Genomic DNA, 12,452 nt, shown 5'->3' on the forward strand with positions numbered 1-12,452 from the left:
CTCCAAACTTCCTCTCCAAGAGAGAAACTGCGCTCGACCTCGCTCGCTCCGGGGCAGCCTCCATGGCTAAGCCGCGAGGGAAACTGCAGCTGGGCCTATTAGCGACGCCCTGCCAGGAACCAGGGTGTCTGGGCTCCCGGGCCACCGTGCCCTTGACAACAGCCCCTGCCCGGGACGGCCAGCCTCCCTTCCGCGTCCCCAAGCTTCGAGCGCAGCCGGGGAGGCGCTGGCGTGGCGACGCCCCAAGCCGCGCCGACTCCGCCCTGCGCAGTGGACGCCATCCCCGCCCCTGCCCGTCACTCACGCGGCCGGCCCAATGGCGGCGGCGGGGGCGGGCCGGCGGGCGAGGGCGGAGCTCGTGGCGTCAACGCGCCCGCCGTGTCCATGGAGAGAGGCTGAGGTGTCCGAGCCCGGCCCGAGGCAGCGGGGTTGTGGGGGGTGCCGCGACTGCCAAGATGTCGGCTTCGTTAGTCCGAGCCACCGTCCGGGCTGTGAGCAAGAGGAAGCTGCAGCCCACCCGGGCCGCCCTCACCCTGGTGAGTGCCCGCGGCGCGAGGACGGGCCCGTGACATTGGCCCGTGTCCCCTTGGCGAGGGAGGTCACTGCGGCGGGGCAGGCGGGGGGCAGGCTGCGGGCACGTCCAGGCGCCGGGGCCGCTGGGCCGAGCGCCACGCCGCCGCCGTCCCCGCCGCCCCCCGAGGCAGCAGCGAGGATAAACAAGCGCGGGCGGGGCTGCCGGGACCCCGGCCCCCGGAACTACGTTTCCCGGCAGGCCGTGCGGCGCGTGCGGGGCGCGTGGGGCCGCGGTGTGCGGGCGCCGCGCTCACAAAGCCGCTCTCAGCCGGCTGGAGCGAGGCCGCGGGGCACGAGGGTCCCTGCGGAGGACAAAGGGCGGGGGTCTTCACCTCGGGCTCGGCCGGGTTTACCCTCAGGGCACTCGAGGCCTCACCGCGGGTTCTCGAAGCCTGCGGCCCCGCTGGGTGTTCTCACGCGGGGCAGAACCCGCACGGTGTGAAGTGAACCGTTCTGAAGGGTTCGATTGTGTGTCCTTCAGGACCTGGACGATGTGTTATGCAACCATCAACCCCCCCCCCCCCAATCGGGTAGTTACAAAACACACAGGAAAAGCTCGTGTGCTGTGAATGTTGTCACGCACGCACGGGTTTGGTTCTGAAGGAACATTCTGGAGAGTTGTGCTAAGAAAACCTGTGTCAGGAAGTGAGTTACCGCAAGAGAGAGGAGGGTTCTGTACTACGTCCCTGTCTCAGGCCCCTGGGGTTACCTTTTTTGTGTTTAGAAGACGTCCCGTGTAATCTAGGCTTTTCCAAGGTCTTGAGGATGATGACAACACTCATTTTCTGAGTCTTTCCGTCCAAGTAGAAATTCAGAATTCATCCGGGGCTGGTCAGAACAAGTTTGAGGGGACTGGGGCAGGGTTTTTGCCATTTCATCACCGTGTAGCACCTTACCTGTTCCTTCAAAATTCTCAAGTCATCCCTTTCTTTCCTGTTCATCGAACCCTGCTGTGTGGAGACAGGAAACATGACTAGTACAAGAGTTATTCAGTTGCCAGCCTCCGGGGACATGGTTTTTCAATGTTCCTTTCCATGTTCTTCCAGAAATAATACTAGACCTTACTTTGTTAGGTGTAGTCTCCTCACTTGCTCCTTTCCATTTCATTACAGGTTATCATAGCACTTGTAGGCTTGCAGAGGCGCTGTGTTGCCTGCTGCAGCGTCCTGCTTAACCCTAAGACTGCCTTTCAAAGCTCCTGTGTTAAGAAGGGGAAAAAGCACAAGGCTGCTGCTTTCCACCACGCCTGTGGACTTGAACAGTCACCTTAGCCTGAGCGTATGGACCCTGGTCTCACAAATCCAGGGCACGCGTTGCTGTCTGTGCTTCGCTTGCTGGTGTTTTACAAACGTTTTTAACCCTAACACATTCATGTTAAGTGTGAAAGCAGTGATCAAGGATCTCGTGGTGGGGACAGGAGCAAACCAAAGTAAAGGTTAATAAAAGTTGGTGAGAAAAGAGGTAAAGGTTCCTTGCATCTGTAAGTTCTGACAGCAGGCACCTGACATGTTACAGCATTAGTAAAAGGCTTTCCAGTGTGGATTCTGTCAGGGGTCAGGAAGAGACTAGGCAGAGGAACTGATGACAGCACGGCAAGGAGATGCAACGTTGTCGGCACTAACTGGGCTGCCTGGGCTGGCGCTGCTCTTGGAGGGGGTTGTTGGCTTGCTGGAGAGAAGGGCTCAGGCAGCAATGGACTGTGTTAATGTTCATAGCTTGCTTGAGGTCCCCAGTAGGCATCAGTGTGGATGCCCTTGGGCATCTACAGAGAACATCCCAAATTCATGGCTGTCCCCTTCCCCAGTGCCCCCTAGCTGCTGAACTTGACACAGAGAATAAGGTAAAAAGTGTAAAGGTTCATCATTACCCTGACAGCAGACAACTTAATTTCCTTCATTGTGCAAGTCAAAATTGATGCATAAAACACTCAAGTCCTGTGAGAGAGGGATGGGTCCGAGTGCCCAGAGAGAAGTTAACTCGGTGTGTGTGGTGGCTGCCCACACTGCGCTTCTGGTGGAAACTGGTTGAGAAGCACTAGAAAATGCTTAATATTGAATAAGGAACTATTGATTAACTGGACCAGTAACGGAACTCCTTGGGCGCAATGACACACACAGGAAGATTGATGAGTGAGGTCACTCCCAGGACCAGGTCCCTAGGCATCTCAGAGAATGGTGTGTTAGGGAAGATGCTGCTGGCGGGATGTTATGTAGTCACTGTAAATGAGTCTTTTTTAAGTTTGTAAGTCATAACTTCATTCTTTGTCATATGCACATTGTTTTAATCTTTAATTTTGAAAAGCGTAGGATTAATACTACAGAGCTATACATATGTGCCGTATATACAGACATGTGTATATGTACACTAGGCATCTATATAAAGGTAGATGCTGCCACATTGAGAGTATGGGTTTAACAAGGTGTGCTGTAGCTTACTCATTGGCTACTATTTATCTGTCATCTCTGGATGTTAAAATGCTAGATTTATAATGATACTTCTCAGGCCTTAGACCTGCCAGCAGGCTCCAAGGTCACTTCAGCTGCAAGAAGCACCAGAGACAAGCTGGTGAGGAATGTCCCTTATTCAGCCCAAGTTCCAGGTTTATAAAGGTTTAAGAAAAGGAGGGATAAGAGGGCCTTCACCCAGTGGCACTGTGATTGGATAAAAGGCACACCTAATCCTGTATGCAGAGCTGGAAGTTACACCTGAGGCCAGGTCCGGTAAGCCCTGGGTCACGCCCACCAGGTTGCAGGCAGTGATTTCCCACAGGTAGTAGGTTGGAGTTGGTGACATACGTGAAGAGTGCGTAACCATGGAGTTGGCATCAGTTCCAGTTATGCTTGCTTGAACAGCCAAAGATGAAAAGCAACCTGGGATTACTTACGGAAATATGAAATTCAGGATGAGAAGTTTTTCTTACAAGGAATAGAAAGCACATGGCATCTGATAAGGTAAAACGCATTCCTGCGTAGTTATAAGATACATTCATTTAAAATACCTTTTCCCGTAATTTTAGCCATTTAAATATTTAAATAATATTTTGTTACAAAATATAAGAAGACTCTCAAGAGTCATGCCCCTCTGATTATTTTTATGTATACATATACATATATATATATATTGCAAAACTGTGTTGCAATGCATCTTGGCAATTTTAACTTTTACATCAAAAATGAAAATCTTACATTAGCTAGAAAGTCATTAATTATGCATGAGTCACGGTAACATAACTTAGAACATTGCTGTGGGAAGGCAGCCGGACCCTGAGCGGTGAAGGGTCCTCACCTTCCCTTCTCAGTCATTCTCATTTGTTCAGCAGGTCAGGTCAGTCACCTGGAAGTGGTTAACAGCCGTCTCTGCCTAGGTTAAGTATCTCTCACCCTAGGAAGTATATTTGGGTTTTGCTTGACAAAGGAAAATTGAGATGCAGTCGGAGTTCCAGGCAAACAGCTTCCCTTTTGCCTTAAGTGCTTTGCAAGGCCGTGAACACAAGCAGCTTTGGGATTAGTGGCCCTTTCTTCGCGAACCACATTCTTCCCTGTGTTAAATGCTTGCTGTTAAGCATTGAGAAAAGAAGAAAATATATTATCTTAAAAAACTAAATGAGATGCTTCAGAACACTGTTTGTAGATAAAATGATTTGGGGCAGGTATGTGAAGTAGGGTGAGAGCCACGCTGTCTGTGGCCATCCTGCATCTTTGATCTGACCGCGGTAAACCAAGGTTAAGCCAGGATTACCCGTCGGGTTTTAGCTCCAACTAAGTTTCCCATGCTTTGCCTTTGCTTTTCCTTAACTTGTCACAGTATGTTTTTTTTTCAATTTAGCACTCATACAGGAAGCTATGACCACAAAAATTTACAAATGGAAGAAAGCTGACTTTTACTACCAGACATTTAGAAGGATAAACAACCACTTAAGAAAAATGTGTTTTTCCATTTCTGTAGCTATGAGGTTGCTGTTCTGTGACCTTGGCAAATTACAGGAACCTTCACTGTTCTTGAGCATGTCCTGCTGCCCCTGTGTGCCCCATGTTGTTGGCTGCTTGGCTCCCTACTTGTAGAACTGTGCGGAAAAGCCTTTAGGGGACTCTCACTAGTAATAATTCATTAAATCATTTTCTTTACAGTAACAGACAATAAGAAATACGTACACACTCACAATATTAAACACTAACATGGAAATTTCACTAAACATTTTACAGGTACTTTACAGGTACAGGAACTTGTACCTGATACAATGCCTGCTTTCTCTTCTGTTTTGTTTTTTTTAATTATTCTTATTATTTTAAATGCCTATCTCAGCCTTGTAAACTGGTTTTGTGACCCTTGCTAATTGGGTTCAACTGCATTTGAACGTTCTCATCTGGCCAGTGTTGCACCAGCAGCACATTCTGGGGCCATGCCATCATCTACTGGTTCTGTTTTCTTAACACAGGTCTGAGTTCTGGCTGCAATTTACTGCCAAGTTAGATCCTAATAGCCAGATTTGGGACTGCACACACCAGTAAAATGTCAGTTTTAAACTCCCCACTCCCAGGACCAGTTCACTATTGCTAGCTAGAGGAGCCCATGTAACAGAAGGCAGGAATGGCGCCCCTTTTTCATTACCATATTCTGGCACCTCTGTGCAAGCACTGTCCTGAATAGTTTTAATGAATTCCAATACTTAATCCTTCTGAGAAAAGATACTGTTATCCCCATTTTACGAAAAAAGGACTCTGGCCCCTGGAGAAGTGGAGTTAGTCGCACTGAACCCGTACACTCACTGCATGCCATGACGGCATTCTCCTCTAGAGGAGCTCCAGGCTGGGTGCAGAGCAGCCCCCAGCTCGGTTTCGTCAGGATGTCCTAAAGCATTGATCCGTTCATGTGGAACATCTGTAGGAGCACATGGTGGCACAGTGAGAAGCACACCCCAAGTTCCCTTTTGCTGGTCACTGTTTCATCCAGCCGTGAGTAGATGGAGTCTAAAGTGAAAAAGGGAAAATAATCAACTAAAGCAGCATCTGCAGGTTAGTCTTCCCAGGGTTGATCCATGCAGCATTTGTGAGGTCTTCTGTGTGTCAGACGGCATGCTGTGGCTGGGCACAATGTGGTGTGCACAATAGATGTTGCACAGAAAAATTACCTTTGTGATGTGCATAACACTGCAGAGAGTCCGGTAAAGAGGAACCTGGACGGGGAGCAAGATCTAAAGGACTTGCAGATAGAGTGCTCTGAACAAAGTCTAGTTCTTGTGTAAGTAAAAAATCCATTTAGGTACCTATGACAGTGGAACATAAATTCATTGTATGAGCTGGAGGTAGGTGAGTAGTCTTACACACAAGTAAGTACAAAGCTCTGAAGAAGCCAAGTTTGTGTCTTTTTGTTTTTGTTTTTTTAGTACGAACATATTATTTATTCATTTGGCAGTCTCTGGAATCAAACAAGAATTCCATGTTCTGAATATATTAAATATTAGAATTTGCGAGGAGTTGCCCAGGAATAAAAAGAAAGAAAGCAGAGGCAATGCTCACTGTGTCCTCAAATGAAATTTAAGGAGAGTAGCGATTCTTGCTTGCATGGATGTAGCCTACAGTTACCTGTCTGGGTCTCTAGGTAGTCCAGGACACAGTGGCCATACTATCAACATTAACAATTAATTAGATGCTACTTAGATTTTTTTTTTCTGATGCACAAAGTTTTGATACCATGGTAGCATTGTAGTCTTTTCTTGATGTGAAAAAGAGAGTTGATCTCTCGGGGTTTAGGCCTGCCATGAGGCCCCGAGGTCACCGGGGGTGAGGCAACAGTGTTCTTTGGCCGTTAGAAGCACCGGAGACAAGCTGGTGAGGAATGTCCCAGAATCCAAGTTTTATAACTAAAAACCAAACCTTTTTGTTTTTTCAGACACCTTCAGCAGTAAACAAGATAAAACAGCTTCTTAAGGATAAGCCTGAGCATGTAAGTAAAGCAAGGAGAAAACTGAAACTGTATTTCCACAACAAGTTTGTGTTAAGGTGACAGTATGATTTTGTTAATTAGGAATTTTTAGTTAAAACATAGAATGTGCTCGTGATATTTAAAAAAGAGACACTGAATGAAAAGGAAGTCGCTCTCACCCATTCTGCTGCCATTCACTCTCCAGGAACCCGCTTCTCGGCCATCTGTGTAGACAGGAACCTCTCCGGCCCCTTCATGCTTTAGAAGGGTGGTGGTGTGTCCCGTGACATCTCTGCCCACCAGGTGCTAGTTGCACCACCTCTCTCCCTGACTTGTGAAGAGCCAGGCTGTGCGGGTTGCTCCTATGTCTGTCACCCTTTTCGTCCTTTAGTAAGAGCACCCTGTATGTGCTGGTGTTACACTTTGGTGATGACCCCTAATGGCGTAGCTCACTCAGATCTTTCCATGCAGATCTGCCTCCTTTTCTTGTGGCTGTGTAGCACCTTCTATGAACAGGCTTAATTTCATCAGCCAGGCTTGTTTACATTCAGTGCTGCCACAAACAGCAGCAGCAGCCGTTAGCTTAGTGACTGTAGTACACTGGGCCCATTGTTCTAGATCTCTAAGCCTGTGCTCCTGCTAGGAGCTGTGCCTGGCGATGGGATTGTTAAACTAGAGATGCGTGTGTCGTCTTAATTACAGTGCCTTGTTAACTGCTGGTAGAATGCTATCTATTACTTCATTAAGGACTGTCCATGTTTTATAATTAGACTTGGAGTGGCTACTGATAATTTTTTCTGGATTTCTTTGTTTAAGATGTATTTGTTTGTTTAAAAGACAAAGCCACAGCGAGAGATCCTTCATTCACTGGTTCACTCCCCAAATGGCCACAAAGGCCTGGACTGGGCCAGATCAAAGCCAAGAACAAGGAGCTTCCTCTGAGTCTTCCATGTGGGTGCAGGGCCCAAGCACTTGGACCAGCCTCTGCTGCTTGCCCAGCCCGTTACCAGGAAGGTGGATCAGAAGTGGAACAGTTAAGACTCAAACTGGTGCCCATATGGGGTACTGGCACCGCAGAGCGCAGCTTCACTAGCCATGCCACAGTGCCAGTGTCTGGCTTTTCATGTGTATTATAGCAAGACGGCACAGGGGTCCTTTCTCGGGGTGAATGCACAAGGATTTTGTGTATCCCAGTTCTATTCAGGTAATGCCTACAGTATAAACCATAAAAGTGATTTTAGCTTGGTAGATTTGAGCAGTTGGATATCCACTTCCAGTAATCATGTTCATTTCTGTTGTACTGACATGAAAAGGTGAAAGTTAAGATATGAACAGCCCCTTTGTTAAGCTGCAGTTAACTGTAACTATTTTCATATATACTTAACTGTCTGTATCCACTTACATTTGAAATTTTACTTCCTCTTTACAGAGATAGTAAGTTAGATATGTGAAATGTGCTAGCATTTTTTTTTTTTAAGATTTTTTTTTTAACTGGAAAGGCAGATATACAGAGAGGAAGATTTTCCATCTGCTGGTTCACGCCCCCTGTGGCCACAGTGGCCAAAGCTGAGCTGATCTGAAGCCAGGAGCCAAAAGCTTCTTCTGTGTCTCCCACACAGAAGTACCACACAGAGTACCAATACTTTGGACCATCCTCTGCTTTCCCAGAACACAAGCAGGGAGCTGGATGGGAAGTGGAGCAGCTGGGACACAAACCAGCAGCCATATGTCATCCCAGCAGATGCAAGGCCGAGGATGTAACCACTAGGCTATCACACCAAGCCCTGTGCTGGCGTTTTTAAAGTGTTGTTTGGACATCTTTTTAACTTAGATCAATGTAGAACTGCCTTGTGGTATTCCAGAATATTATGCAGATCAACCCTACCGTTTAGTCCCTTGTGTCGATGTAATATGATTTGCAGTTCTTGAAGGCCTGAGGAACTTGGGGAACCCCAACCTTTCAGAGAACATCTTGAGAGGTAGAGCAAAAACCAGTTTTAAGAAAATCTCTTAAGCTGTTGCCACCTGTGGGGCTGGTGTTCCGTATGAGCATGGACTGGAGTCTCAGCTGCTCCACTTTCAGTCTGGTTCTCTGCACATGCACTTTGGTAAGTGGTAGAGGACAGCCCAACTCGACCCACAGGGAAAGCTAGAGAAGTTCCTGGCTCCTTGCTTCAGTGTGGTCCAGGCCTTGCAGCCATTTAGAGAATGAACCAGTGGAATGAAGGTCTCTTTGTGTCTCTTCTCTCTTTGTGCATTTCAAATAAATAAAATTTTAAAAATCAGTAAAAGTGAGGCCAGTGCCATGGCATAGTGAGCTTCCTGCCACACCAGCTTGAGTCTTGGATGCTCTGCTTCTGATCCAGCTCCCTGCTTATGGTCTAGGAAAGCAGAGGAGTCTGGCCCTGCACTCACATGGGAGACCCAGAAGAAACTCCTGGCTTTGGACCAGCTCTTTCAGCTGTTCTGGCAATTTGGGGAGTGAACCAGCAGATGAAAGAGCTCTCTGCTTGTCTGTCTAGCCTCTGTCTGTAACTGCCTTTACAATAAAAATAAGTAAATCTAAACCAAAAGAAAAGCCTATGAGTTGGGTAATACACATGCACTGGTACATATGGACAGTGCCTGCAAATGATAGTTATGAAAGCTAATCACAGGAAAAGGAAGTGGGGGAAAGTGAATCAAATGTCTTTCCTGGTATAATGAGACTTACATTCAGATTATGTATGTAACGGGACTGGAAGGCACCAGGGGTGAAACAAGCTATTTTGTTAGGGTAGGACTTAGTGTAGGAGGATTGTTTTTTGTTTTTGCACTCTATTGTTTGCGTGTAGTTGCTTTTTATTCTTTTGAATCCCTGCTGGTATTTGTACTATTAAAGGATGTTTGTACAATTAAATTTTTTCTTAAAGATTTATTTACTTTTATCGGAAAGTCAGATATACAGGGGAGGAGGAGAGACAGAGAGGAAGATCTTCCATCCGATGATTCACTCCGAAGTGGCTGCAACGGCTGGAGCTGAGCCAATCCAAAGCCAGGAGCCCTGAGCCTCTCCGGGTTCCCAAGCAGGTGCAGGGTTCCAAGGTTTTGGGCCATCCTCGACCGCTTTCCCAGGCCACAAGCAGGGAGCTGGATGGGAAGAGGGGCTGCTGAGATTAGAACCGGTGCCCATATGGGATCCCGGCCCATTCAAAGCAAGGACATTAGCCGCTAGGCCACTGCGCCTGGCCCTGTACAAATAAGTTTTTAATAGCTTGTTCCCGATTATTTTGTATTGTCTATAGGGACATATTTTATAGCCAAGAAATCTAGTAATTATCTTTTCACTTATTAAAAAATAATGTTCAACAGTCAGGTTTTTATTGTAGCATAAAACTAAACTTTATGTTTTAATTCTTTTCAGGTAGGTGTAAAAGTAGGCGTCCGAACCAGGGGCTGTAATGGTCTTTCTTACACTCTAGAATACACAAAGACAAAAGGAGATTCTGATGAAGAAGTTGTCCAGGACGGTAAGTTTGTAACAGACATTTTCAGAGCACTTTGTTTTGTGTAACATGTTTAGCTTGCCCAACCTGAAGGTAAGAGCAGTAATAATAGGAGAACGTGTACACTCTCTTTATATTGTAGATTGGAAGGAGTGGAAGACACAGCTCTAGTCTTGCTTAACATTGTCAGGAAGTTTACCTGTGTAAAACTGTCTTTCCTGGTGCGATTGTTTTTGAAACAGATTAATGTGTGGAAGTTTCCTGGCCATCTAAGCAGTACTCAGCATGTGTGCTTGGTACTGACTGGCTATCATAACTGATGGATATACAGCCACCAGGAGAGGGGCGGCCCCTTTGTCCTTCTGTGGCTGAGGAAGAAACTGAGGCACTAAGAGGTCGAGCATTCTGCCTCAGGTCACACAGGCCGGGATTGGAGCCAGTCAGTGCCCCCCGGAGGCTGTGCTGCTGCTAACTGCTATTGGATAAGCTTGTTTGTTCTGGCTGTGCAGGATCATTATGTCCGCAAAGGTTTTCAGACTCTAAAACTTCTAAGGCAACCAACTATCTGTGTGAAGTGGCAGTTTTATGACTCTCAAATCAGTAATAGCTACTCATGCTTTGAGGCATTTCTTTATTTCCGATTTATTGAAAATTTTAGTTCTTCAGTTATATTTTCTACATCTTCTGTCCCCGTGCAATAATCTCATAAAGCGTATGAGATAAACCATGAAACAGCAATGTGGGAACATGAGCGTTCAGGGGCTTACAGTGGTGGCTCTGCCATGGTGGTGTGCCGCAGCTCTCTGACAGCGCTTGCCGCTGCTGGGAGGGCAGGGAACGGATGCTGGGAGTGTGCCAAGCTGGAGGTACCACCAAGGAAAGGCCTGCTTAACATGCTACTTTTACAGTCAACTCATCAAGTATCATAAAGCTTCATATTTTCAACTTGTAGTTTATGTTTAGGTAATGACTCCTTTTCTTACAAGGAATAAAACATTCTTAAACCAGTTGTGTTTGTGAAGATGGCGACTCCCACTGACATAGCCAGTAGGATATGCTACCCAGAAGAACAGAACCATCGTAGTGCCAGCGTGTCCCCCTCCAGTAGCCCCAGTCAGTCGCAGTCCATTGTCCTTAGGTGGGGCAGTGAGTCAAGTATGTGGATGTTGGTACAGGGTGTTCATAGATGCTGCCGACTCAGTCTTTACAAAACTGTTGCTGAGAATGGGTGTTTTCTTCATGTTACAAATCAGAAACGTGGATGAAAGGGTGAAAGAAAAACTAGTTTTGCCCACAGTTATGGAATTTGCCTGTGTAAAACATCCGCCCTAATGTGATTGTTTTTGCCACAGATTAATGTGTGGGAAAGAGGGGTGGACCAGAAACAGAGTGTTTCATCCCTTTAAGGAAATGGTGAACCTGTGCATATTTCCTGCTTGACTTTTGTTGGTGTGTTCTATTTAAAGTTCAGTCAGGCTTTGAACGAGCAGGATCCACATGCTGCAGCTTGTATGACACGTATCTTCTTTTCCCCAAGGAGTCAGAGTGTTCATCGAAAAGAAAGCACAGCTGACACTTTTAGGAACTGAGATGGACTATGTTGAAGACAAATTATCCAGCGAGTTTGTGTTCAATAACCCAAACATCAAAGGAACTTGTGGCTGTGGAGAAAGCTTTAATATTTGAGACCTCAGGACTCCTGTGGGCGAAAGCGCCAGGAAAGCGCATGCAACCTTGGGGCTTACTGAAGAATTCATGTGACTGTCACGTGCTTTGGGTGTGTAATGTGTGGCTGCCTCGTGGGGAAAATAAAGCGATGCATTTTGAAGATGAAGCCGTTGTGTTAGATCACGGAAGAAGTGGGAGCTGTGTGCTCTGTAGAAAACAGAACCCAAAACACAGGCACTGTTGGTAAAGAAAGGAACCTGCCTGTGACCTGTCCCTTCTGTACTCGTCAGAACCAGTGTCCTTCACGCTGCCGCCTTTGGACTTCAGGAAACGGACGGGCAGGCATGTACTTTTACATGTCCATCAAGCAGTGGCCTGGCCATCTCCCTCAGCGCTACTTCAACCAGATTGACAGCTCTCAAAAGTCAGCAGCCAAAATTCTAGGCTGCTGAGAGCAACCTGATGGTGTGTTACAGCCTTTTTCCATTGTTATCAAAATTGTCTCCATTGGATGCCACCTCCATATTCTTAGAGCAGTACTGGGCAGACTTCCTTGAAGTGCAGTACAGAATAGCTAGCTCTGTTCTCATCGAATTGATTATAGCAAAGGTGAGAAAAAACTTGATTTACCCATTTTTTAATCCTTAATTCTTAATTTATTTTGCTACCAAATGTCTGCTCAAAGAGGGGCTCTTGAACCCACTGAAGGTCTTTTGGTTAAAGAACCCTTTCAAACCAACCAGTCTCCACAGAACCCCTAAGGTTTTTTTCTGAGGACCCCATGAGTGCCCCTGGGTTTTTCTG

General features: G+C 46.7%; 1 protein-coding gene across 1 annotated transcript; it reads left to right on the forward strand.

Moving 5' to 3' along the window:
• Positions 1 to 371: 371 nt before the first annotated feature.
• On the forward strand, positions 372 to 11,814 carry ISCA1 (iron-sulfur cluster assembly 1). The gene is made up of 4 exons (XM_004581117.3): positions 372 to 536; positions 6,463 to 6,516; positions 9,899 to 10,004; positions 11,518 to 11,814. Exons 1-4 carry the CDS (start codon positions 456 to 458, stop codon positions 11,664 to 11,666), a joined length of 390 nt encoding a protein of 129 aa, XP_004581174.1. The 5' UTR covers positions 372 to 455; the 3' UTR covers positions 11,667 to 11,814.
• Positions 11,815 to 12,452: the final 638 nt, after the last annotated feature.

Source organism: Ochotona princeps, chromosome 14 (assembly GCF_030435755.1).
Source record: "Ochotona princeps isolate mOchPri1 chromosome 14, mOchPri1.hap1, whole genome shotgun sequence".
Taxonomy (NCBI): domain Eukaryota; kingdom Metazoa; phylum Chordata; class Mammalia; order Lagomorpha; family Ochotonidae; genus Ochotona; species Ochotona princeps.

Coding starts and splice junctions, on each gene's coding strand:
- ISCA1 (XM_004581117.3), top strand. CDS start 456: ATGTCGGCTTCGTTAGTCCGAGCCACCGTCCGGGCTGTGAGCAAGAGG. Junction 6,517..9,898: donor TTAAGGATAAGCCTGAGCAT/GTAAGTAAAGCA, acceptor AATTCTTTTCAG/GTAGGTGTAAAAGTAGGCGT. Junction 10,005..11,517: donor TGAAGAAGTTGTCCAGGACG/GTAAGTTTGTAA, acceptor CTTTTCCCCAAG/GAGTCAGAGTGTTCATCGAA.